Source organism: Phyllostomus discolor, chromosome 1 (assembly GCF_004126475.2).
Source record: "Phyllostomus discolor isolate MPI-MPIP mPhyDis1 chromosome 1, mPhyDis1.pri.v3, whole genome shotgun sequence".
NCBI lineage: Eukaryota > Metazoa > Chordata > Mammalia > Chiroptera > Phyllostomidae > Phyllostomus > Phyllostomus discolor.
The window spans coordinates 52608006-52635959 of NC_040903.2; the positions used below are offsets into that span (position 1 = coordinate 52608006).

A 27954-nucleotide genomic window follows, 5' to 3' on the forward strand; every position below is an offset into this window, starting at 1 on the left:
CTAAAAAGCTAACTGTAGGTCATTTCAAATCTGGGGAAATATTGTCTGAAAAGAAGTTCCTTTATTTAGCCGTTACCCCTAAAATTTCTTATGATATCTTCACATAAGAAAGAAAAAAGATTTTTAAGTTAGGATGTTGTATATTTCTTCTATAATCACTGAATAACAAATTGGACTTGTTATTTTTAAAAATGGATGTTTTCTTTAGTTTTCACAGCAAACAGTACTTTTAAAATTTTAGTTTTCTACTGTTGATTTAAACTGTATTTAACGTTTTTCTTTGATAGTGGATAAGAAGTCTGAGGATGACTCTTTGAGAAGGTAGGATTATGGATTTCTAAAAATTATATGTTAACTAAGGGAATGCAGAGAAAAGAAACAAATGTTTCTTGAGTGTTCTGCCCTGGGCTGGACACTGTGTTATGTAATCAACACATGTTATATAATCTCCGCAATAGTTTTGCAAAGTAGCTGTGCTCTGATAGCCTACTTTTCATTAATTAGGCAACTGTGGTTCAAGGAGGTTGATTAATTGTCCCATGATTCCATAATTAACAAGTGGCTGACCCATGATTTGAGTGTTGGCTTGCTTAGCTCCCAAATCCATTCCGTTGTCCTTCAATATACACTGGTAAGTTTCTGTGTAGCACTGGCATCAAGATAAACACACAGATCAGTTCACCTCAGAAAGTCAAATCTAGTTAGTTGTGTGTTAACTCTGAATTAGAGTTTTCCTAAGAAATCCAGTTAGTCCAAGCATTTGTCTTAGGTCAGGCACAGATAACATCCCTTTTTAATTAGAAACTATTTTATTACAAAATCATACATATGTCATTCTGTAACATAATGATATCACACTCAAGCATATCATATTATAGCTTAGAAGAAATGTTCAAATTAAAACTATAAATTATCACACCCACACTTACCAACCACACTCAAGTAGGCATTACTTCTGCTGGACTTTAGGACTTTAAGGAATCTGAGCAGTTAAATCTGAGCAAATTAATGGCTCATTAATCAAAACATACTCTAGTACTTCAACCTGTGTTTAACATCCTGGTCAACTTGTATTTGACATTCTGGCCAACTGGTTGCTTACATGGAGAATTTGAAACACAAAGAAACTAAAGTGACTTATTTGAATACGGTAAGTGGTGGAAGTGACATGTAAACTCAGCCATTTACTGGATTTCTAGTTCAGCCTTTAGACTTTTGGTGAAAACAAATTAACTTCAGGCTTTGCCAGTATGTTGGCTGTTACCCTTTGTGGGAATTTAGAGTGCACCTTCATTGGATTGTTCACAGGTTGGGCGAGGTGGAGGCAGGAATAGATAACTAAAAGCTTTTTTAAAAACAAGCCAAATTTTAATTATATCAAGAAACTTCATTTAATGCACAGATATCTGAACTTTCACTCATTTTTTGATTGCTTTTTAACAAAATGAACTCATTTTTGTTGGTTATTTTTACTCTTAAGTCTTTCCTCCAAACCTAACATTGATGATTCATGGCCTACATCAGAAGACGAAGACTTTGATTTTGGTACCAAGGTAAAGTGCTCCTTCTTGCAATTAATTTCCCTGCTCTGAATTTAGTTTTGTGTAACATTACTCAAAATTTTAGTTTAGTAGTGGTCAAATTATCATTGTTTTATGTTTGTAATGGAAAAGTGGTCAGAGCCAACCATTTTTGTAGAAATATGAAGTGTTGCATTTTTTAAAAAATTTAAGTACTGAAGGTGGGGGCTGAAAAAGAGAAAGGGCTGGAAAATACAGTGATAGAAAAATTATATGGGGGAAAAGTTTCCCTCAATAGAGGAGATAAAAAATTCAGATAAGGATTTTTAATGTGATTTTTAAATTATATCAACATGATTTTTATGATACTCTTGCCTAAATGATTCTTTAGTGGATCCAATTACTTATCACAATAATCATGAAATCTTGGTGTATCTCAGTTCCAAAATTATATATCATATAATATATAGGGTTTTTTTTCTTTTTAGACTACTTTCATTTTGGTATCATGTAATTGTTAGGCGAAAGTTTTGTCCATTTCTTACCTGGGTTCCACATTTGAACTGAAATAATATTATAAAATGTGTAAATGTATTTATTTAGTCAGGTTTTAAAAAACTAATTACTTTTTTATTTTTTTCCATTGTCATTTAGACCCTTTACACCCCGCCCCACATTCACCACACTGCTGTTCATGCCTAAGAGTCCTTTTACCTTTTTGCTTGATCCCCCTAAACTCCAACCCCTAGAGCTGTCATCCTGTTCTCTATAAGTCTGTCTCTGTTTTGCTTATTAGTTCAATATGTTCATTAGATTCCACACATGAGTGAAACATGTGGCATTTGTCTTTCTCTGACTAGCCTATTTCACTCAGTATAATGTTCTTCAGGTCCATCCATGTTGCCACAAAGGGTAAATATTTTTCTTTTTTATAATGGCCAAGTTGTATCCCATTGGGTAAATGTCCCATAGTTGATTTATCCACTGGTCTACTGATGGACATTTAGACTGCTTCTCTATCTTGGTGATTGTAAATATTCCTCAATGAACATAGAGGTTCTTATGCTCTTTCAAATTAGTGTTTTGGGTTTCTTTGGGTAAATTCCCAGAAGTGGGATTGTTGGGTCAAAGGGCAGATCCATTTTTAATTTTCTGAAATATCTCCATACTGCTTTCCACAGTGGTTGCACCAATCTACATCACCACCAACAGTGCAAAAAGGGCTCTTCTTTCTCCACATACTTGCCAGCATTTGTTGTTTGTTGATTTATTGATGATTGCCATTCTGACAGGTGTGAAGTGATATCTCATTGTGGTTTTAATTTGCATTTCTCTGATGATTAGTGAAGTTTAGCATCTTTTCATATGTCTAGTGGCTATCTGTACATCCTCTTTGGAGAAGTGTCTGTTCAGGTCCTTTGCCCATTTTTTAATTGAGTTGTTTGGTTTTTTAGTTTGAGTTTTGTAAGTTTTTTATAAATTTTAGACCCTTATCAAATGTACCAGTGAATATGTTCTCCCATTCCATGGGTTGTCTTTTTATTTTGTTGATGTTTTCCTTTGCTGTGCAAAAACATTTTAGTTTGATGTAGTCCCATTCATTTATTTTGTCTTTTGTTTCCCTTACCTTAGGAGATATATCAGTAAAAATATTGCTACAAAAAGCATCTGAGATTTTACTGCCTATATTTCCTTCTAGGATTTTTATGCATTTGGGTATAATATTTAAGTCTTTAATCCATTTTGAATTTTTTCTTGTGTATGGTGTAAGAAGGTGGTCTAGTTTCATTTTTCTGCAAGTATCTGTCCAATTTTCCCAACACCATTTATGGAATCAACTATCTTTAGCCCATCATATATGCTTGCTTTCTCTGTTGAATATTAATTGACAATAAAGATGTGAGTTTATTTCTGAGTTCTCTATTCTGTTCCATTAATTTATATGTCTGTTTTTATGCCAATACCATAGTTATTTGATTTCTGTGGCCTTAAAGTATAGTTTGATACTTGGTAGCATGATTCCTCCAACTCTGTTCATCTTTTTCAAGATCACTGATACTATGACTATGTGGGGCCTTTTGTGGTTGCATGTAAATTTTTGAAATATTTATCCTAATTCTATGAAATATGTCATTTGAATCTTGATAGGAATTTTGCTGAATCTATAGACTACTTTGGGCAGCATGGACATTTTAATGATTTTAATTCTTCCTATCCATGAACACAGTATGTTGTTCCACTTGTTTGTATCTTCTTCAATTTCTTCCTTCAGCTTCTTAAACTTTTCCAAGAACATGTCTTTGACATCCTTGCTTAGGTTCATTTCTAGGTATTTTATTCTTCTTGAAGCAATTGTGAATGGGATTGTTTTCTTATTACCCTTTCCATTAGTTCATCATTGCCATATAGTAAATATAAAAGTGCAGCCAATTTCTGGATATTAATTGTTTATCCTGCTACTTTGCTGAATTCCTTTATCAGTTCTAGTAGTTTCTTGGTAGAATCTTAGTGGTTCTCTATGTTATCATGTCATCTGCAAATAAAGACAATTTTATGTCTTCCTTTCCAATCTGGATGCCTTTTATTTCTTCTTTTTGTCTGATTACTATGTCTAGGACTTCTAGTACTATGTTGAATAAGAGTGGTGAAAGCAGACATCCCTGTCTTGTTCTTGATCTTAGGGGGAATGCTTTTAGTTTTTGCTTGTTGAGTGTGATTCTGGCAGTGGGTTTCTCATATAAGTCCTCTATTACATTAAGAAATATTTTGAGTAATGAAAAGCAAAGTCCTGCAACCAAGATTACACTATCCAGCAAGGCTGTCATATAAAATGGAGGGAGAAGCGAGGCATTTCGCAGAAAAAAGATGGCTAAAAGAATACACCTCTATAAAATTAGCATTAAAAGACATGCTAAAGGGGCTGCTTTAAGATGATGAAGGAAAAGAGTGAGAAGAAGGGGGGGGATGTGGGGGAACTTTGTCTAGCAGAGCCCCCCACCAGCCAATGTGGATGAGAATAAGTCTACATGATCTCCTTGGGGTGGAAAGGTAGCCAGTCTCTCACAGTAGAAGGGCCTTGAGCTTGTTCCTCACTGGGCTTTTATTGGGATCAATTTGCACAGGAATACAGGTAAAGCTCATCCATCATTGTCAGGCAGTAATGTTATCAAACAATAGATAACATTCAAAGAACTAGAGGGCTTTTTCTGTGTCAGGGTCAGATAGCTAAAGGGCCCTAAAACTTTGGGAAACAAACTCATTTTATGCTTGGAACCTTATAAGAAAATTGAGGGCTTTCTTAGAAAAGCAAGTTTCATGGGATTTTATGCATTGTTTCTTAGGCCTAATCGCCCCGGGGGGAACAAACCACCAGTTCCTGCCCAGGGCTGCAGAGCCCTCCAGCATTGTTTCAGGCTTAAGTCAGGTGGGGGAAGTAAGGCAGCCAAGAGATTAGGAGACTTCTTGCAGACAGAATGAGGACTCAAGCTATGTCAAAGCCAAGGGGTGAGGGTCCATCACCCCCTTTTTCTGTAGTTCCCCAAGTCCTTCCCTGATGGTCCCATCACGACCATTCCTGTCTTAGGTCATCCCTCCCTTGATGAATCTTACCTGTCATTGGCTAACCAGTCATCCCACTGGGGCCAAGCAGGGTGAAGTAAAGGGGGCAGAGGCTGAGCCCCTTCCAGGAGGGTAAGTTTTGTCTCTTTAGTGGCTTATGTCCCAAGGTCTTTTTATTCAGCCTTAGCCATGGAGAGTTACAAATTCTGAAACCAGGAAGGGTGGTTCCCAAGAGGAACACTTCCACAAAGGGAAAAAATGACAATGAATAAGTATCTATCAATAATAACCTTAAATGTAAAAGGATTTAATGCTCCAATCAAAATATATAAGGTAGCTGAATGGATAAGAAAACATGACCCACATACATGCTGTCTACAAGAGACCCATCTCAGAACAAAAGACCTACAAGATGAAGTCTGAAGGGTTGGGGGAAAATATTCCAAGCAAATGGACAGGAAAATAAAGCCAGGGTAGGAATACTTATATGAGACAAAATAGATTTCAAAACAAAAACCATAAAAAAACACAGAGAAGGTTACTTCATAATACTTAAGGGTAGAATCCATCAAGAAAATAATAGACATTTTAGGCATATATGCACTGAACACAGGAGTACTCAAATACATAAGAAAAATTTTGGAAGATTTCAAGAAAGACATGGATAGCAACACATTTATAGTAGGGGATTTTAATGCCCGAATGTCTGTGGTGGATACCGGCCAGCAGTATCCATCTCTGCTGAAGATACTCGTCGAAACATGAGAAAACATTACACAGAGACAACCAGGTCCTCTGGGGAAATAGGAAAGGAATGGCTACTCTCTCTAGTGGGGAGCACCTCGTCTCCATTCCCAAGCAGATTTTTATTGAGAATACAAACTTAGTTTGTGGATTCACAGTCTGGCAGAAAAGATCAAAAGAAGTAGGTGACTTACAAAGGTGCAGACAGAAGCCCTGCTGTGATTTTGGGCAGAGATTGGAGTTTTAACATTTGAAAGAAGTAACAGGGCTCAAAGGGCAGTTTTGGTTTCCTGTCTGTGCCTTCAAATTCTAATCTAATAGCATCCTCCAGCAAACGGATCTCACAGGATCTTGCATATTCTATGTCCCAGGCCTGATTACCCCGGAGGTCTGCTGTTTCTGGTCTGGGCTGCACCGCCCCTGCTATTTCCGCAGGCCTGAGTTAATAGAGAAGACAAAGGCAGCCAGGAGACTTGGGTTACTCACTTCTAAGAACAAGGACTCAGGCTTTGACAAAGCCAAGGGGGCAGGGGTTGATGTCCATCACCCCTTCGTTTCCACAGCCCCGAGTCTATTCCCAGAAGCCTCCATGTGATCATGCCTGTCTTAGGCGATTCCCTCCATGGGAAATCTTACCTGTTATTGGCTAACTGATCAAGCTTAGGAGGTTGAGGTACAGAACAGGCAGTGTTCATCCAGGGACATAAGTTTTTGTCTCCTTAGTGGCTCCTGGTCCAGAGGTCTCTCACTCAGCCTAAGTCACGGGGGGTTATAGCTTCCTGAGACCAGACAGGGCAGTCCCCAACATCTTCCCCTCTTTTAGTTATTAAAAACTGAATTGTTGTTAAACCTGTGAAACCTGCTATTTGCTGTTCATGGATGCAAATCACAAGAAAACCAATATCTATATACATCATAAGGCACAAGTTAAAATTAAGGCAAAAAGGAGGTTCTACGGGTTGTTAATACCTAGATTCCTAAATTCAGTTTAAGAAAACATATTTCAGATACAGGGGAAAAACAAGAGTAACAAGTCTGATTACATTTCAAGATTTGGGAGAATTACATAAATTTCAGGAAAGGTAAATCACAAGGCAGTCTGAGTATAACACTGGCCTGACTTCCTATGGGAGGATTTCTTTACAGGTGCAGTTCTGCACACTGAGTCATCCCCCACTGGCTTCTTACATGGGTGTTGAGTTATATTGCCATGTCTAGCAGAATGGTTTTTCATATCTCCTCCTTTGTTCTTAGTTGGGACTGCTAAGGGTTCCATAACGGTTGCTACTTGCTGGTATCTGATATGATTCTGGGGAAACAACTTACAAATACACTGAAGTACACAAAGCAATATTATAATCAGTAAATAACCAGTTTCTCTGAAAACCCAAATTCTCAAATTAAGTCCATCAAACCATGTTTTGGGATTCAGCCAACTAATATTTTCATTAAGGGCCCTAAAAACGTCCTGTTTGGTTAAAGGTTGAATGTCCTACAGCTGGTGATGCAACTCTAGCTGCAATTTATCAATTTGTCCTTTTAAGTTCATGGAGAATGCTTCTCTTAAACGATGTTGAATATCAGTCCAAGTATGTTGGCTGGAATTCCATTGTAGTGGTGTGACGCACAGTCTGGAGAAACCAGGGTCACAGGTTAGGTGCTGGCAAGTCACTAGTGTGTCCTGGCATTCGCCGATCTAGTCCAGTGCTGATTCAACTGCAGAAAGGCAGGTCAGGATATCCTGATCTATTTGAGCCTGTTGAACCAATTCTAAAGTAGTATTGGTTAAAAGAACATTAACCATATGTGCAGTTTGGACTGAGTCCATGAGGGCAGCAGTTGCCGTAGCAGCAGTGGCTGCAATAATGATTGCAGAAACAATAAATGCAATCAGGGTGCCAAAAAATTGTCGGACTCGTATGGAAGACAGTGCATTGTTAAGCACTATAATGCCACTTGGATCCTCCCATTCTCTGGTCATATTAACTGGCACCCACGCCTGAGTTTGTCTTCTAATTATATAAACTGTAGTGAGATTTAACTGAGTAACATTAAGGTGGGTAAGGCAACTGGCATATATAGAGCCTTCAGGCACTGGCAGAGAATAAATTATTGCTGATTCATTATAAAAGACCTGGGCTGTCTCCGGGGTTGCTAAAAACAAATAAGGGTGAGAAGTACAAACCGTGACCCAATCTTGTTCTGGAGGATCAACCTGGTACCAACGTCCTGGAGCTCTCTTGGAGTTACTATTAGCCCTTATATATAGATGTTTTCTAGTAATAAGAGGCAAGCCCATTTTCCCAGAATTATAATGCCATGGGCTAGTGTGGTTGGGAGAAACAATTCTAATAATGGGTGCTCCGGTACCAGGCCCTTCCCACCACATATTAGCATATAGTTTTTGAGGCTGAGCCGGAACTGTTGTTGTGTCAGGCTTAGCTAAGATTCTCCAGTCAGCTCCCCAATTCTCTATCATTAAAGGACTTTTGGGAAGAAAAGCAACAGTGGCATTCGGTCCTCTGCATAAAGACCAATAGACTCAATCTTTACAGTTATTGTAAAGTACAAGGAGGAATCGGAGGGGGATTAGAAGTATAGTAAACCCCTCTTTAGTACGTAGGCCAACTGTGGCAATCATGGAAAGCTGATAATGAGTGCTGCATTGCTCCTTGCTCGGAAAGCATAGGAGCTATAGGAAAGCATAAGGTATCCGGAAGAACAGAGAAACAAGCTGGTAGATGTTCAGTAACATAAATAGTATTTTTAGGTATCGGTAACCAGGTAACCAGTGCTTGTTTTCTTCCAAAGGGCCATCAGGGGGTATCCACACACCTCTAGTCCACTGAGTATCGTTAGTGGAAAAAGGAGGCTCAACATTCCACCAGGTATGCATCTTAAACACCGGTGGATTGATTATGTGACCCCAATAGATATAAGAGGCATTATCTTTAGCAGCTAGGCCTTGCCCCCCTAGGCAAAGTATAATAGCAATTAAAAGCAAGGTTCTAGTTGATTTGGCTGACAGTATTGCTAGCTAAGCAAGAAACCTGTTCTCCGGGGTGTCTTCCACCCTAGATTCATTAAGAATTTTGTCAACTCGAATATTAAGAGCTTCAGTGCTTCCCCATGTAACAGGTGTACGCCCACTAGGAACATTATGTGGTGTCAGGGGATGGTTGCCTGCTGCAGGAGGCCTCCGAGCCTCAGTCCCTGCCTTTCGGGGAGGCCCCATCCTCCTCTGCCGGCAGTCCCGTGTCAGGGGAGGCCCTGTCCTCATCTGTTGGTGGCCCTGTGTGTGACGCTGTGGGCGTCTGGTGCCCTTCTGGTTGTTCGGGGTTGGCTGAGCCTTCTGATTCTCCAGATAAGTTATTTTCGCCTCCAGAGAGTGAAGCTTGGCGTATATTGTGAGTTCCAGCAAGAACATCCTTCTTGACAGGTGGCTGGTTGTGGACTGTAGATAGTGGCTGCTGGCTGCTGTTGTGTTGTCCATGGTAAAGCTCACTCTTTTGGCTGGCAGCCAGACAGGACCTGTAGGAACAGAAACACATGCATACCCTCTCCCCCAAGTTAAAAGGTCCACAGGTCCCTGCCAAGGGCCAGCTCCTAAAAGCTCCTAAAGGATCTCTATATAAAACCTGAGGGTAAGGTGGCTTAGATTCTTTTGTCTGAAAATGTTTTTCAATTGGAGTACAAAGTGATTCATCACAATTTAGAAAATTATATGTAAACATGGCTAACATAATTAAATTCTTTGGAGAGGACTCATGAATCCCCTTTTTCTTTTGCTTTTTAAGAAGATTTTTAAGAGTATGATTAGCCCGTTCTATAATTGCCTGACTGGTTGGATTATAAGGTATACCTGTTTTATGCTGAATATTCCAATGCTGAAGGAAAACCTGAGTAGAATGAGCAAGATATCCAGGACCATTATCAGTTTTAATCTGCTGAGGCCTCTCTAAATGACTAAAAGCCTCAAGCCAATGAGCTTGTACATTTTTTGCAGATTCTTTTATTAAAGCAAATGCATGTAGGGCACCGGAATAAGTATCAATAGAATTATGAATATATTTAAGTCTTCCAAAAGGAGCATAATGGGTGACATCAGTTTGCCAAATCATTTGAGAACTTAGTCCCCATCGAGGGAGGTGCCTTTGTAAGCACTTGACAGTCAGGACACTCCCTGATGATTTGCTTAGCTTGGGACCAAGGGATGTTAAATTGCTTTCAGAGTGCCTGGCTGTTTTGATGAAAAAACTGATGAGAATCTGCTGCTTCTTGAAAAGCAGTAAGGACACTAACCAAGGCATCTGCCTTATTGTTACCATCCACCAGGGGGCCAGGCAGGCCCAAAAGGGATGGAATATGGGTGATGAAAAGGGGACGTTCCCTTTTATCCAGAAGGGATTGTAAAGTTAAAAACAGATTTAGTAGATTGGAATCAATAGAAGTCTTAATTAATGCCTGATCTAAATGCAGAATAGTATAAACAGTATGTCCTGAGTCACAAACTATATTCAAAGGCTCTTGGGGCCATTACCGCAAAGCCATAATTGCAGTGAAAAGCTCAGCCCTTTGAGTAGAGGAATGTCCTGAGGATACAAAATCCCTCCAATTTTTTCCTTCTTGCCAGGTAATTGCAGCCCGTCCTGTTTTTCCGGACCCATCAAGAAACACAGTTTTTGTTCCAGTTATTGACGTGGGTCTGATTTTTTCTGCTAGCCTTATTTGAAGAAAAGGAACATTTTGAAGCAATTTATCTGAGGGCCTATTAATTTCTAGTTTTCCCACAAAGTCAGCTATGACACACTGAAATTCTAAAGACTGAGCTGTTAGATGCTGTAAATAAATTTGAGTTAATGGAACATGAATAAAAGCAGGATCATATCCAAATAGCTGTTGCATTCGCTCACATCCTTTTATAATAAGATGGCACAATGCAGTCACATAGGTGGTGATAGTGCCTTGTGGCTGATGGGGCAAGAAAATCCACTCTATCATAGCTAAGTGAGGTATTGTTTGTCCAATCAATTCTGTGGGAGAATTCAGAGTCGGAAAGCAGAAAAATCTGACAGGATACTGAGGATTAATCCTAGTTAGCGGTGGTTGCTGTATATGCTGATTTACTATAGTCAATTCTTGTAAAGCTTCAGGAGATAATTTTCTGGGGGAATTAAGATCTGAGTCCCCTTTAAGGGAGTTAAACACATTAGTCAACTGTTGGGTAGGTATTCCAAGGCCAGGCCGCACCCAGTTGATTGCTCCCAAAAGCTGTTGTAGGCAATTAAGGGTTAAATCTTTGGGAGGATCATTTCCAAGGGTTTGAGGCCGAATTGTCCTGTTAAAAAGGATGTAGCCCAAATACTTCCAAGGCTTTGAATGCTGGATTTTTTTCCAGAGCAATTACTAGTCCAGCAGAGGCAACAGAATCCTTGAGAAAAGAAGTGGTTTTTGCTAAAATATCTTGTGAGAGAGCTGCAATCAAAATGTCATCCATATAATGATATATAATTGAATTAGGAAACTGATCTCTTACTGGCTGTATGGCACTTTGAAGGAAATCGTGACAAATAGTGGGGCTGTTTAGCATGCTCTGAGGCAAAACTTTCCATTGAAATCTTTGTAAAGGCTGTGAATTGTTAATGACAGGGAGGGAAAATGCAAAAACGCTCCCAATTCTTTTCTGCTAAGGGGATGGTAAAAAAAAGCAATCTTTTAAGTCAATAATTAATAGTGGCCAGTCTTTTGGAATAGAGGCAGGATTAGGAATGCCTGGTTGGAGAGGTCCCAGAGGCTGGAGTGATTCATTAATCTTTCTTAAATCATGAATAAGCCTCCATTTGCCAGATTTCTTTGGCACTACGAAGATGGGCATGTTCCAAGGACTGTCGGAAGGTTCTATATGGTTAAACTGCTGTTCAACTGACAAGCAGGTTTGTTCAAAGCGTTCCCCTTTAAGAGGCCACTGATCAACCCATACCTGCGTGTTAGAAAGCCAGGTAAGAGGTAGGGGATTTATAACAACAGTGGCCACTAGGGAAAATGTGGCAGAGAGATTTGCATTCCCCATTGACTGAGAAGGTCACGGCCCCAAATAATAAGGAGCATTGGTAAAACCTACAGTCGAATTTTTCCTACCTGTCCTTCTGGCCCATAACATTTGAGAGACCACACACTGATCTGAGTTTGAGAAATTCCTCTAACCCCTGTGACAGACGTGCCACTGTCCGTTAAAGGCCAACCAGGCAGCTAAAACTGATCCGATATAACAGAGATGCCTGCTCCTGTATCTATGAGGCTGTGAAAGGCTTTACCCTTTATCTTTACTTGTAAAACAGGTTTATTTAATTTAACTGATTCTGTCCAAAAAATGGACTGATCATCTGTGCTACCAAAGCTTCCTTCTCCTCTCTCCACATTGTGAGTCTTAGGGGTTACAGAGGGGAGGAGGAGAAGCTGGGCAATCCGTGTTTGGGCTGGAATGATATGATAACCTGATGCCTTGAGCATAATTTTAATTTCTCCTTGATAATCTGAGTCAACTACTCCTGGTTGAACAAAAATACCTTTAATAGCCATACTGCATCTTCCTAAAATTAGACTAACTGTTCCCTGGGGTAAAGGTCCCCAAACTCCAGTGGGAACTACAATTACTTGATCCTGTTCCTTTAAGAGGAGTTCATGGACGGAGACCAAAATCCCAGCCCTGCAATCCCGAAAGTGGCAGCACTGAGGTCTGAGACTCTGCATTTTCCAGAACTCTCTGATGCTGGCAGCCACTGTCTCTTTGCTGCTGGCAGCTGTATTGAAAGCTCCAATTGGGTTTTGAGACACAGGAGAACGCGCCCCCTTTCCCGTTTCCCTGCAGGGGATGGCCGTTTCTGGTAAATTTGGAATGGCAATCCTTTGCCCAATGCTTGCCTTTGCCACAGCACAGACAATTTCTGGGGGGAGGTGTATGGTTACTCTTTCCTCCTTTCTGTAAATTTGGGCAGTCTTTACGCATATGACCAGCTTGATTACAATTATAACATTTAGAATTTTCTTTGATTGTGGCAGCTAAAGGAGAAGCTTATGCTGCTCGGTGCCGATATCTTGGCAAGCTTTAATAAATTCACTAATATCTTTTGTAGTCGCCTGAAGAGGGCCTAAGACAGATCTGCAGTCTGAATTAGCATTCTCATAAGCCAGCTGAAGTAAGATAGTTTTGGCTGCTTTTTCATTATCTATTTGTCTTTCAACGGCTTCCTGAAGTCGATCAGTAAAATCTATGTAAGCCTCAGAAGCACCCTGATGGATATCAACAAAGGAAGAAACCTCCCTAGTCTGAGAATCAGGCACAATTTTCATAGCTCTTAGGGCCATACGTGTGCACTGATCGTAAGCAAGGGGAGGGAGTCGTGCTGAGCCCCGGCCCTAACTAAATCACCAGACCCAATAATATGGAAAGAGTAACAGGATTTTGCATTCCTTCATTCTTCGTTCTTCATTCCTTCAGGCTCCTTGGGCGCTGGCCCGTTGGCAATATTCCAAATACCAGACAGTGTATTGAGCTGGGGTTAAAACTGTCCTGGCAAGAGCATACCAATCACAAGGAGCCATTTTATAACTGTCAGTAATGGCTTGTAATAACCCGTTGGTATAGGGAGATCGGAGCCCATTTTCTTTAATGCTTCTCTTTAAATTGTTATACAAAGGAAAGGGGAGTGGCTCATGGACGTTCTTTTGTCCCCTAATGATAATGGGGAAGGCAGATAAAGCCTCCCAGTCACCCTTCTCTGCTGCCTGGCGAAGGCACTTTCTCATGGACCTATCCAGGGATTTGCCTGAATTTTCTTGCTTTCTCGGTGGTGACTCATCTCGGGAGGAACTGCTCTCCTGTGGCTGTGACAAACCTCTGAAGGCGGGGCCTCCGTAACCTGCTCTCTGGAATTGCACACAGTTTCACTCTCCGAATCAGATTCTTCTGAGTCTAGCTCCGCTTTCCTTGCCCAAATGGGCTCAAGAGTATCCCTAACCAGACTCCAGGTCTCAAAGGTGTGTGCACCAATAGATATACCTCTGTCTTGCAAAGATTTCAACCTGTCACAAACTTTTTCCCATACATCAATGCCCAGTGTCCCTTTATCAGGAAATGAACGACAATATTTTCTTATAGATTGCAAAACTAGAATGCCTTTCTAGAACTAGATGCCTTTCTTTCACCTTATACCTTGCTACCTTAAGAAGTTGTAATATACACAGAAAAGCTTTCTACCCTTTAGATAAGTTAGAACCCATGTTTGCCTTTCAAAAAGAAAGAAAAAGCTGCCTTTTATTTATTTTTAATTTTTTCTCCAATTCTTATTTTTCCTGCTTCCACCACCTGCTCTGGCCCTGCATTAACTAGCTAGGGAAAAAGTGTCTTGGATTGAAGTGTGCTGTTGGTGAAAAACAGTCAGAGAAAGGGAATCTGACCCCAATTCCGAGTATGTGCTTTGGGTCCTCCCTTCCAGGGAGGGAGCTTGAAGCACCTCAGGCGATCAGTCTGTGTGCTTCCCAAGTAGCGAGATTACATTGTGTGGGAGTTCCCTGTAAGATGATCCCAGACACCCCCTCGAGGTGCCAACTCACGTGGGAACACTGGGTTCCCCAGCTCGTGGGGGCAGAGGGCAGGGCGGGGGGTGGGGGAGGTTGGGAGGAAATGCCTTTTATCTTTGGAGCTTGGCGGATGCCAAAGCCCTCATTCATATAAACCTACGGCTAACATTTAAATTCTGGAAGCGATCTTTGGAGTTTGGTGGCAACCAGAACTCTCATAACTTACTGGCTTCCCTGATGCAGGAGGACAGAGAGAAAAAACAATGATTGAAAAGTCGCCGTGACAAGCGGCTTTTTGCCAAAAACACATCTCCTGACAGCTTTTTTTTCAAGGCAAACTGTTCGCTTTCTCTCCTAAATTTGAGAGCTAAGGTACTATTTACTCTATTATAGGCGGTCACAAAAGAAAGGAGCAACCTTTAGAAAAAAAAAGACCTAATTCCCTGGAAATTTGGAAATTTAAACTCATTCTACGACCCAATACGGGTTTGTCGGCCCTTACCTGGGCATTTTTACGCGTAAGTCCACCAGAGTTAATGCGTTTGTCCACAGCAGGGGCTCGAAGCCTCTGGCTTGGAGTGGTCCCAGTTCTTCGTGCCCCCACATCTGGGTGCCAGCTGTGGCGGATACCGGCCAGCAGTATCCATCTCTGCTGGGGATGCTCATCGAAACACGAGAAGAACATACACAGAGACAACCAGGTCCTCTGGGGAAATAGGAAAGGAACGGCCACTCTCTCTAGTGGGGAGCACCTCGTCTCCATTCCCAAGCAGATTTTTATTGAGAATACAAACTTAGTTTGTGGATTCACAGTCTGGCAGAAAAGATCAAAAGAAGTAGGTGATTTACAAAGGTGCAGACAGAAGCCCTGCTGTGATTTTGGGCAGAGATTGGAGTTTTAACATTTGAAAGAAGTAACAGGGCTCAAAGGGCAGTTTTGGTTTCCTGTCTGTGCCTTCAAATTCTAATCTAATAGCATCCTCCAGCAAATGGATCTCACAGGATCTTGCATATTCTATGTCCCAGGCCTGATTACCCCGGAGGTCTGCTGTTTCTGGTCTGGGCTGCACCGCCCCTGCTATTTCCGCAGGCCTGAGTTAATAGAGAAGACAAAGGCAGCCAGGAGACTTGGGTTACTCACTTCTAAGAACAAGGACTCAGGCTTTGACAAAGCCAAGGGGGCAGGGGTTGATGTCCATCACCCCTTCGTTTCCACAGCCCCGAGTCTATTCCCAGAAGCCTCCATGTGATCATGCCTGTCTTAGGCGATTCCCTCCATGGGAAATCTTACCTGTTATTGGCTAACTGATCAAGCTTAGGAGGTTGAGGTACAGAACAGGCAGTGTTCATCCAGGGACATAAGTTTTTGTCTCCTTAGTGGCTCCTGGTCCAGAGGTCTCTCACTCAGCCTAAGCCACGGGGGGTTACAGCTTCCTGAGACCAGGCAGGGCAGTCCCCAACAACTGTCAACAATGGATAGGTCTTCCAAACAAAGAATTGACAAGGATGTTGTGGCACTGAATGACCCTCTAGATAAAACTGACTTAAGTAATATATATATGGGGTAAATGTTCTCATTTACCCCATAGAAGCAAAATATACATTCTTTTCAAATGCACGTGGAATGTTTTCAGATAGATTATATGATAGGGCAGCACAAAGCAAGCCTCAACAAAGTCAAGAATATTGAAATCGTAGCATCTTTTCAGATCACAATGGCTTGAAAGTAGAAACCAACCTCAAGGAAAAAAACCCAAAACATTAAAATACATGGAGACTGAATAAAATGTTATTAAACAACGAATGAGTAAACAATGAAATCAAAGAAGAAAGGAGAAATATTCTGGAAACAAATGAAAATGAACACACAGCAGTCTAAAACCTATGGGACACAGCAAAGGCAATCCTGAGAGGCAATTTCACAGCAATACAGGTCTTCCTGATTTGGAATGGCAGTGCCAGGTGGAGTGGGGCAAAGGGGGAAAATTTGGACAACTAATGGAATAATGAATAAAATATATGTAAAAATAAAGTAATTATTGGTAGTTATGCTGTTATTGCCATTTTATTTTTTATTTATATATTTTGTCTTTTTAAAGAAGTCCCTGTAACATTTCTTATAATACTGGTTTGGTGGTGATGAACTCTTAATTTATTTCTCATCTTTATCTGTTGCGCGTGGGTCACCGGCCAGCAGTGACCATGGAACGCTGTGGATGATGGCTCGCCGAAAAACACATGAGAAAAAACATGCACAGAGACAAACTAGTTTCTGTGGGGAAGTAGGGACGAAATGGCCACCCCCCCAATGGGGAGCGTGCCGATTTACCATCCATACCTGCTTTTATTGGGCTCATTTTGCATAATAATTCAGGTAAAGTACAGTACCCATTAGGGGGAAGTAAGGAACTATAGAAAACAAGGAACTCTGCTGGTCTATTGAGGTCGGGGTCAAAGAGCTGTAAGGCTTTGAGGAACAAACTTCCTCCTTGGACCCCTCTCATTCAACTGAGAGCATTCTAAACAAAGGAGGTTTCACAGTAATTTACATGTTCTTTCTTAAGCCTGATCACCCAGGGAATTCGCCCTTTTCAGCACAGAGCTCCACCACCCTGTCATTGTTTTAGGCTTAGCTGGAGCAAGGGAACTAAGGCAATAAGGAGATTTTCTCCCAGACGATGAGAACTCAGGCTATGTCAAAGCCGAGGAGCGAGGGTGCATCACCCCCTTTTGCTGCAGCCCCCCAAATCTTTCTTTTGGGGGGCCTCCCAAAGTGACCGTGCCTGTCTTAGGTCGTTCCCCTTGTGGGGAATCTTACCCATCTTTGGCTAACCAACCAAGCTTTTTGGGGTTCAGTTATGAATAAAGCAGCAGAAACAGCATTCCGGCCAGGGAGATAAGCTTTTGTCTCCTTGCTGGTTTATGGTTCCAAGGGCGTTCCCTTAGCCTTAGCCTAGGCGGGGGTTTCAGCTTCTGATACCAGTCAGGGTGGTTCCCAACATTTATCTCTCCTTTGATTCTAAATGATATCCTCAATGACTAATCTTGGTTGTAGGTTTTTGGTTTTCATTACTTTAAATATTTTGTGTCAACCCCTTCTGGCCTGCAAAGTTTCTGTTGAGAGATTAGCTGACAGTTTTATGGGCACTCCCTTGTAGGTAACTAACTGCTTTCTTCTTGCATTTAAGATTCTGTTTTTGTGTTTTGTCCTTAACCTTTGTCACTTTAATTTTGCTATCTTGGTGTGGGTCTCCTTGGGTTTATCTTTTTTGGGACTGTCTGTGCTTCCTAGAATGTATGGTTATTTTCTTTGCCAGGAAGTGGAAGTTTTTAGTTATTATTTCCCCAAGTAGATTTTCAATCCATTGTTCTCTCTCGTAATTCTTGTAACTCTATGGTACAAATGTTCTTATGGTTGATATTACCCCAGAGCCCCTGTATGCTATCCTCATTTTTATTTGAATTATTTTCTTTGCTGGTTTGATTGTGTATTCTCAACTACTTTGTCTTCCAAATCAATAAATTGATCCTCTGTACCATTTAATTGGCTGTGGATTCCATCTAACATATTCTTCATTGCAGTTATTCTCTTACTCAGTTTTACCTATTTTTTATGGTATTACCTGTGGTTTTATAGTCTATGTCATTTTTTATGTTTACAGTCTTTGAAGCTCTCATTGAGTTCATCTATTTTTCTTTTAAATTTGTTGAGCATCCTTATAACTAATGTTTTGAACTGTATATCTGATAGATTGCTTGATTCCATTTTGTTTATTTCTTTTCTTAATTTTTTTGTCCTTTCACTTGGAACATGTTTTTTGTCTCCTCATTTCTACTGCCTGTCTGTTTTTGTTTCTATGTATTAGGTATAACTGCTGAGTCTTCCAGTCTTGGCAGGGTGGCCTTATGTAGGTGGTGTTCTCTGGGGCCCAGTGATGTAGTCTCCCCAGCCACCTGAGCTGGGTACCTTATGGGTGTCCCTTGTGTGGGTTGTATGTGCCCTCCTATTGTACTTGAACCTTGATTGCTGTTGCCACATCAGTGGGTGGGATTGACCCTCAGGCTAACTGGCTATGATGGCTGGTTGTGACTATAGTGGATGAGCTGTTGTGTTGGGGTATCAACATCAACCAGTAAAATTTGCTTTTGCAGGGCTCTGGTGCCTGCTGAGTCCCCTCTACCCCTTTGGATTTGTCATTTGTGAAGTTAATGGGGTGGGGCTGTGGTGTGGTCTGAAGCTTGTCACAGGGTGTGTCAATTCTGGAGCCTTTTGGGAAGGACTCCAGTACAGTCCCACGTCAGCTGATGCTATATCCAGCTGGAGCCAACTTTTAGTAGCTGCCTGTGGTTGGCTTGTAGGCTCCTGGGAGAAGTGTGCCATGATCTGAGGCTGGCTGCCGCTATTGAGGCTGGGGGCTGCTTAGCAAGAGTAACAGGGCATGCCAAGGCCAGGTGCTGCTTGTTTGGAGTTTGTAGATTTTTCAGAGGTTTTAGGGAAGCCCACAGCATGGGCTGAGGGCAACAACTTTAAAATAACAATCACACAGAGGTTCTGGCCTATGCATGGAATAGGCTGTGATGGGTTCTCAGGAAATCACTGGGGTGTGGAGAATCTGATGCAGATTCAGATTTGAAGTTCAACTGTACCTGTTAGCCCTGTGTGGAGAGTACTAAACAAAGGAACAAAATGGTGGAGTGAGCTTTCCCTGCACCTCTGGCCCTGAAGCCAGACAATTCAGTTTCTCCCCTTATATGGCTGTGATGTTTTTCCAGCTGCTGCCCAGCCCTGGAGTTCAGAGTGAGTGTGTCAGTCAGTAAGTTAGTATGTGGACTCTTTAAGAGGAACACCTAGAACTCCAACAGCCCTCTGTCTCACTGGATAGCATTCCTGCTTAATTTCAAAGGCAGGTGCTGAGGGGACTCGTTTTCCCAGCACTAGTATTCTAGGGTCAGGAACCTAATGTGGGGAGCCCATTGTGGGGCTGGGGCACTTCAATCATTGAGAGACTGATACAGCAGAGATATCCCTGCCAATTCTTAAATGACACACATGGGTATAAGACAAGTCCATTTTTTGCCCCTCCTACCAGTCTTTTTTAAAATTATATTCTATTGATTATGCTATTATAGTTATCTTCATTACAGTTCTCCTCTTTTCCCCTTTTGCCCCCCTCTACACAGTGCCGCCTACTACCTCAGGCAATCTCCCAGCATTTCTCATGTCCACAGGTCATGAGGATAAGTTCTTTGGCTACTCCACTTCCTACGCTGTACTTTACATCCACATGGCCATTTGTAACAACCAATTTGTACTTCTTAATCCCCTTACACCTTCACCCATTCTTCCAAACCCACCTCCCATTTGGCAACCATCAAAATGCCCTCCATATAAATGATTCTGTCTCTGATATTCTTGATTGCTTAATTTGTTTCTTAGATTCAGTTTTTGCTGGATATCTTTTATTGCCATTTTATTTTTCATAGTTTTGATTTCTCATTTTTCTTAAATAAGGCCCTTTAACATTTCATACAATGGTGGTTTGGTGATAATGAAGTCCTTTAGTTTTTTCTTGTCTAGGAAGCTCTTTATCCACCCTTTGATTCTAAATGATAGGTTTGCTGGGTAAAGCAATCTCGTCTGTAGGATCTGGCTTTTCATGACTTTGCATGTTTCTTGCGAATCCCTTATAGCCTGTATAGTTTCTTTTGAGATATCAGCTGATAGTCTTATGAGAATTCCTTTGTAGGACACTAACTGCTTTCCTCTTGCAGCTTTTAAGATTCCCTCTTTATCTTTACCCTTTGCTTTTTAGTTATGATGTGTCTTGGAGTAGGCCTCTTTGCATCCATCATGTCTGGAACTCTCTGTGCTTCCCGGACTTTCTGGACTTGCATCTCTATTTCCTTTACCAAACTAGGGAAGTTTTCTTTCAGTATTTTTTTTCAAGTAGTTTTCCAATTCCTTGCTCTTTCTTTTCTCCTTTGGCACCCCTATGATGTGAATATTTGACACTCGAAGTTGTCCTGAGACTCCTTACAACATCCTTTTTTTTGTATTCATTTTTTTCTTCTCTTTGTTTTATGTGGTAGTTTTTGCCTCTTTATGTTCTTAGTAATTGATCTGATTCTTGGTTTCATCCACTCACTAACTGTTGTTTTCAAGTAAATTGTTCTTTATTTCAATTAGTGTATCCTTTGTTTCTTACTGGATCTTTTTTTATGCTGTTGAGGTCCTCAGTAAGTTCTCAGAGCATCCTTATAAACAGTGTTTTGAACTCTGTATCTGACAGATTGCTTATCTCCATTTCATTTAGCGCTTTTTCTGGAGTTTTGATCTGTTCTTTCATTTGGACCATGTTTCTTTATCTTCTCATTTTGGCCACTTCCCTGTGTTTGTTTCTGTGTATTGGGTAGAGCTGCTACAAGTCCCTGTCTTGGTACCATGGCTAATGTAGTAGGTATCTTGTAGGGTCCAGTGTACAGTCTCCCCAATCACCCACGCCTGGTATTTGAGGTGCACCCTCTGTGTGGACAAAGTACACCCACCTTTTTAGCTGAACTCTGATTGCTGTTGGAAGGTCAATGGAAGGGATTTATCCAGGCCAGTTAGCTTCAAGGACTGGCAGTGATCACCTACCACCAACCTATGCCCTCCACAGAGGATCAGCTGTTGAGGGGCTGGGTGGTAATGCTCTGGTGTGGTCTGTAGCTGTCCACTGAGTGCACAGGTTCTGGCATTTCCCAGGTGGAGTAGGCCAAGGTCAGCCCCTGCCTGTGTTCTGCCTGGTGCCACCCTGCATGAGCTACAGAAAAATCTGCAAATGGCTGCTATTTGTACTGACCCAAGGAGGTTCCCAGGAGAAGCCAAGCTGTGAACCTTGGTTGGCTACTGCTAGTGCCAGGCCTGAAGCCACTCCAGAAGAGGTATGGGGGTTGGGGGCTCCCTGAGATCTATTGTTGCTTGTTTGAGAGGGTTTAGGAAGTTGGGAAGCATGAGCCAAGATCAACCACTCATTATGGGAAAGCAGCTTGGGTGGGCCATAAATTATGTGAGGCAGAGTCTCAGGGGTCTTCAGGGTGGGCAAACAGTATTAGTGAGGTTAACAGAGTCTCAGATATAGCCCCTGCCTGCTGGTCTGTGTCTCTTGGGGGAGGGTTCAGAAAAGGAACCTTTTCTGCTCTCCTTTCTGACTGGGAGAAAGCTGTCCTCAGCTCTTGCCTTTATGCTAGACATGTCAGTTCCTCCCATATGCCACTGGTGCCCATCAAGCTGCTACCCTGGTGCTGGAGCTCAGAGGAAGTGAGTCTGAATAAGTCCATGTATGGGTTAAGGGGAATTTCTGGGGACTCCAGAAATCTCTTGTACTGACTCAATCCCTGCTGGGTTTTGCAGCCAAATGTTATGGGAACTTATCTTCCTGGCACTGGAACCATGGGCTGCGGGGCCTGGCTTGTTCTGGAGATGTCCCTTCAGAATTTTTTTTCACCACATGTGGGTGTGGGACCAGCCCATTCAGTATCTCTGTATCTCTGCCACTCCTATCTCTCTGGTTGGGTGTGGTTTCCTTAATTCCATAGTTGTGGGACTTCCAACTCAGTTTCTGATGGTTCTGAGTGAAGTGGTCACATAAGGAGGCAAGCCATGTTTACCTATGCCTTCTTCTTGACCAGAAGTACTCCTCTCATTTTTGATGTGGCTTCTTGATGTTCTTAGTTATGAGAGTTCTGTTCAGCTAATCTTCAGTTGGTTCTCAAGGGTGGTTGATCTGCAATTGAATTATAATATTGATGTGATCATGGGAGGATCGAGCTCAGCATTTACCTACTCCTGGCCATCTTGACTAAAGCCAAGAAAGAAATTTTTGTATTTATATTTTTTAAAAATATTTACCCAGTGTCATGTATCACCTTTTAAATGTTCAAATTTCACATGTTTTAATATTATAGTTATTTAAGTATTCACTTTAAATTTCCTGCTTCACCAAAAGCTAGTGGACGTTAGGAAACATCATTGTACATCTCCTGGAGCCCTACATTAATGTCTTGCATGTAAGAAGTGTTTTTTATATTCTTGAATGTGTATAAGAAAACAGACAAATGCAGTACTCTGTAATGAACTGAGGCCTAATGGATATATTAGGCATCAAATATACTGATTAAATTTTATGAATTTCTAGAAATATGGCAAATTCAATTGAGTTATATTGAGGAAATTTGTCATAAATAAGAAGGAAATGAGAAATATGTGATAATGTGGAAACTGGGTTATGGTATCTTTTTTTAGCTTTCTTCAATTGTGAGTTTATAATTTTAGATCAAAATTTTATACTTTTCATAGTCCCATCTCATGTTCCTTTAAATATATCATTTCAAGTCATACAATTCTCCTTAGAATTCTTTTTTAAAATATATTTTATTGATTATGCTATTATAGTTGTCCCATTTTATCCACTTCACTCCCCTCCACCCTGCACACCCTCTCCCACTCACATCCCCCCATTTAGTTTATGTCCATGTGTCATACTCATAAGTTCTTTAGCTTCTACATTTCCCATACTATTCTTGCCTTCCCCCTGTCTATTTTCTAGCTACCATCTATGCTACTTATTCTCCATACCTTTTCCCCCTCTCTCCTCCTCCCACTCCCCTGTTGCTAACCCTCCATGTGATCTCCATTTCTGTGGTTCTGTTCCTGTTCTAGTTGTTTGCTTAGTTTGTTTTTGTTTTTGTTGTAGGTGTGCTTGTTAATAATTGTAAGTTGGCTGTCATTTTACTGTACATGTTTTTTATCTTCTTTTTCTTAGATAAGTCCCTTTAACATTTCATATAATAAGGGCTTGGTGATGATGAACTCCTTTAACTTGACCTTATCTGAGAAGCACTTTATCTGCCTTTCCATTCTAAATGATAGCTTTGCTGGATAGAGTAATCTTATATGTAGATCCTTGCCTTTCATGACTTGGAATACTTCTTTCCAGCTCCTTCTTGCCTGTAAGGTCTCTTTTGAGAAATCAGCTGACAGTCTTATGGGCACTGTCTCCTTATTTCCTGCTGCTGCTAGGATTCTATCCATTTTAATCTTGGGTAATGTCATTATGATGTGCCTTGGTGTATTCCTCCTTGGGTCCAACTTCTCTGGGACTCTCTTGGGCTTCCTGGACTTCCCAGAAGTCTATTTCCTTTGCCAGATTGGGGAAGTTCTCCTTTATTATTTGTTCAAATAATTTTTCCACTTGTTGCTCTTCCTCTTCTCTTTCTGGTACTCCTATAATTCAGATGTGGGAACATTTAAAGATGTCCTGGAGGTTCCTAAGCCTCTCCTTATTTTTTTGAATTCTTGTTTCTTCATTCTTTTCTGATTGTATGTTTCTTTCCTCCTCCTGGTCCACTCCGGTGATTTGAGTCCCAGTTTCTTTCCCAACAGTATTGGTTCCCTATACACTTTCCTTTATTTCACTTAGCATAGCCTTTATTTTTTTCCATCTAATTTGTGACCAACTTCAAACAATTCTGTGAGCATTCTGATTACCAGTGTTTTAAACTGTGCGTCTGACAGGTTAGCTATCTCTTCATTGCTTAGTTGTCTTTTTTCTAGAGCTTTGATCTGTTCTTTCACCTGGGCCATTTTTTTTTTTGTTTTAATGCACCTGTTATGTAGTGAGGGGCAGAGCCTTAGGTGTTCACCAGGGTGGGGTAACCCATGTCGCTGTGTTGTGATGCTGTATGTGGGGGAGGGGTGTGAGAGGTAACAATGGCACTTACTCCACTCTCTGCCCAATTTCATTCACTTCTTCCACCTCCCACAAGCAAATTGGGCCCTTCTGGTGCTGATTCCCGAGTGGATGGGTTTGTGTACATTCTAGGACCTGTGGGTCTCTCCAAGGAACTCTCCTGTGAGGCTGAGAGTCTCACCCAACACCTCAGCCCCCACAGGTGTTTTCAATTGGTGTTTTGAGGCTTCATTTCCCCATGCTGGGGCCCTGGGTTGCATGGTCTTTCTCACTCCCCAGTTTTGCCTGGTTTATCTGCACGCAAATGTGGGGCCACCTGGTCCTCCACCCACCTTCTGCACCAGTGTCCCTCCACAATCCACCTCCTCACTGGGTCTGCCTGCTGCTGCCTTGCACACCCAGGTCTGCCAGCCACCATCTTTTTTGCCGACCCCTCTCTGCCAAGCCGCCCTACTCCACCCTTCCTACAGGTCTTGATGAATGTGTCTACTTTTAATTCCTTGGTTGTTAGACTTCCATACAGCTCAATTTTCTGCCAGTACTGGTTGTTTTTTTGTTTCTAAATTTTTGTTGTCCTTACTTTGGTTGTGCGAGGAGGTGCAGTGTATCTACCTATGTGTCCATCTTGGCCAGAAATCTCCTTAGAATTCTGATTATCAATTCTTTCTCCAAATGGAAAGCAGATGTGTTAGGAACATTTTTTCTATTTTTATCTCTCTCTCTAGTAAAAATGTACAGCTTTCAAGTTGTCCTGGATGACCATCTTCAAATAACCGAATAACTTATTTTACAGTGACAAAATTAAAAATTTTAATACAGTGGTATATAAGAAGAAATACTCATGGAATAATACAAATCTGTATTGTTAGGGATATACTATGAACAAAAGCCTCTATTTTATGTATTTTTATATATCCCTACATTATGTATATTTCATATGTAATATATTTATTTCTAAAATGTTATATGCTTTTATATAAAATAACACATTTCACATATACTTAATATAGTTTTATAAAATTGTAGATATTTTAGTATATAATAAAAATCTATGAAATGGAGGTTTATATATTTTACATATAGTACATTTATAGTTTTATAAAATGTTATATTTTAATAATAATATAATAAAAATACATAAAATGGAGGCTTTGTTCAAAGTATATTTCTAATAATATTAATGTATTACTCATATAAATATTGAAATTTTATATATTTTTCTCTATATATTGTACTTATGCTTTCCTTCTTCTTGTCTTAGGCTTATACTTGATTAACTGATTATATCTCACTTTTTTGTTTTCTTTTTCTTCCCCTACCTTCTTTCCCCTATTTTTTCCTTGCAGTAATGTCTGTTTTTTCAGTCCATCTCTCTCTGTCCTCATTGTGAACATATTTATGGTCATTGCTTTCTATTTAATATGTATGTGGCCCCACAGCTTTATTCTTTTCTCTTTCTTGGAAGGACCTAAATTTAATAATTTCTTCTTAGTTTTTTGTTAAACTGAATAGAAACAACTTTATACTGTCTGTAATTCCAACCCATCTAAATACAACTGAAAACTAAATTCTTGTACTCTTGCCACACAAGAGATAATTCATGTAAATATAAATCAAGCAAACACATTACACAATATCACAAATAAGTTACTTAACTTTCTTAATGTTAGTTTTTTTGCAATAGTGCCCTAAACTGCCTAGGGATAAATTTTATAATCTAATGGATATCATAGTATTCAGATAATATTCATTTAGAGGTAAAGTAACATTTTAAGGCTTACTATGTCATCTCATAATCCTTACACCATGAGAAGATGGAAGTTAGTAAGTAGCAGAACTGAGATGTGACTTTACATCTGAATGATTCCACTTTTGTGTTAGATCATATAGTAATGGTGAATATAATCATTGCTGTTGAAATTTGATACTTAATGATATGATTTTTATTCTAGAAGGCCATAAATCCACACTTGGCAAAGCTACTAGCTGGTTTTCCACGATTCCCAAAAATGGTAAGCTATTTAAAGACTGTCTGTTCTTGTGTTGTTCACTGGTTTGAAGTTAGAGAGATTTTCATAAATTGTTTACTTTGTTTTACTATAGCAGAAGCAAAATATGCCATTGTGAGACCAGAAAATAGGACCTATGTGAAGACAATACTTTTCACAGTGAAACTGAAGATGTGGTTGAAACCCTTCCCAGCACATCAGAAAAACTCCAGGGCTTTTCTTTAGAAGAGGTCACTTGAACTTCTTCTAAAAGCCCCTCCCACACCCTTAGCAGTCATCAATCTTACAAAGGAAAATTGTATTGTTATTTTAAATGTTCTCCGCCCATGTTGATTCTTATATAGTAATGACAAGGACCCTAGAAAGAAATGGAAGTCCTCAAGATCATAATAAAAAACAAGTATAATAAGAAAGGGAATATATGTACACGACTGGGATTATACAGGTTAGTGGCCATACATAAACATTTCTTACATACACCACAATGGAAGGAAAACATTGGAAAGCTACTGGAAAGAACAGGTAGGTAAATGTGAAGATAATGAAGAGGATGAAGGGGAAAAATCGATGTAAGAGAGAGATGAAAATATTTAATAAGAGAGTCAAGATGGAGAGATTATTATAAAGACACAACAAAAATAAGACTTAAGTGAGAGCAGGAATTCACCATTTTATGACATATGATAAAAATAATTTTAAGTGCAAATTAAAAAAAGAAACCCAGGTAATGAAAAAAAAATGCTCAACTCTCCTGAGTTACTTAGTAGCTGACTTTTATAAAGAACTGAAGGAAAATTTAATGGTCATCATTTTTTGGTTATTAAAGTTTCACTAATTTGAAGTTGTATTTTTTAAATCCTCATTTTAAGTTTAATAAATAGATGTCTTATATTTTATTTAGCAAAACCTGTGTTCATAAATAATACAAATTGAAATTTGTTTTAGGCCTATCAGATTTATTTGAATTATGAATTTTGCCCTTCTTTTTCCTGTTGTTTCCAACATCTTACTGTTTGCTGTACAGTTAACTTTCTGCATTAACTCATCTTACTGTTTGGCATAATCTGAGTAGTGTTTTAGATTTCTTTTTTTGGTAAAGACAGAAAATAAAAAGGATTTTATTTCATTTGTTCATGAATTAAAATAAAAATTATGATAATGCATATGAGGTTCTTAATTTCTGTTCATTAAATGAGAAATAAATTTTAAGCTGAAATACTCCTGAATAAGAAATAAAAATTTATTTTTTTCTTAGAGATTCATTTTAAAAATTATTTATAATTATATGATTCTTTTTATATGAAGTGTCCACAATAAGTTAATCTATAGAGACAGAAAGTAAGTTAGTGCTTGCCTGGGGCTTGAAATGGGGGGAATTAGGAGAATCTGTTTAATGGGAATGGGGTTTCCTTTTAGGGTGAGGAAAATGTTTTAGAACTAGAGGACACAGTTGCACAATATTGTGAATGTACTAAATGCTACTGAATTTTTCACTTTGAAAAGTTTGATTTTATGTTTTGTGAACTTTACCTCAGCAAATAATGACATTATGACATTAATCAATCAATTAATTAAACTAAGTTATTGTTACAATTTATTTTGTATTTAATGTTTAAATTACAGTTGACATTCAATGTTATTTAATATATGTTTCATTACAGCATGATGGTCTAACAATTATATAATTTATAAAGAGATCTCCATGATAATACTAGTACTCACCTGTCAACATACATAGTTATTACAATATTATTGACCATATTTCTCATGCTGTACTTCACATCCCTGTGACTATTTCATAATATTCTATTC

The 27954-nt window shown here is 39.9% G+C and overlaps 1 protein-coding gene across 1 annotated transcript in view; it reads left to right on the forward strand.

Annotated features, from left to right (window-relative positions):
• LOC114491899 (ankyrin repeat domain-containing protein 26-like) overlaps positions 1-27954 on the forward strand; it is a 131878-nt gene that overhangs the window by 23878 nt on the left and 80046 nt on the right. The window contains exons 7-10 of the mRNA XM_036033291.1: positions 288-321; positions 1481-1553; positions 8976-9222; positions 14796-15041. Of these exons, the coding sequence (XP_035889184.1) occupies positions 288-321; positions 1481-1553; positions 8976-9222; positions 14796-15041 (600 nt within the window). The remainder of the gene's footprint in view (positions 1-287; positions 322-1480; positions 1554-8975; positions 9223-14795; positions 15042-27954) is intronic.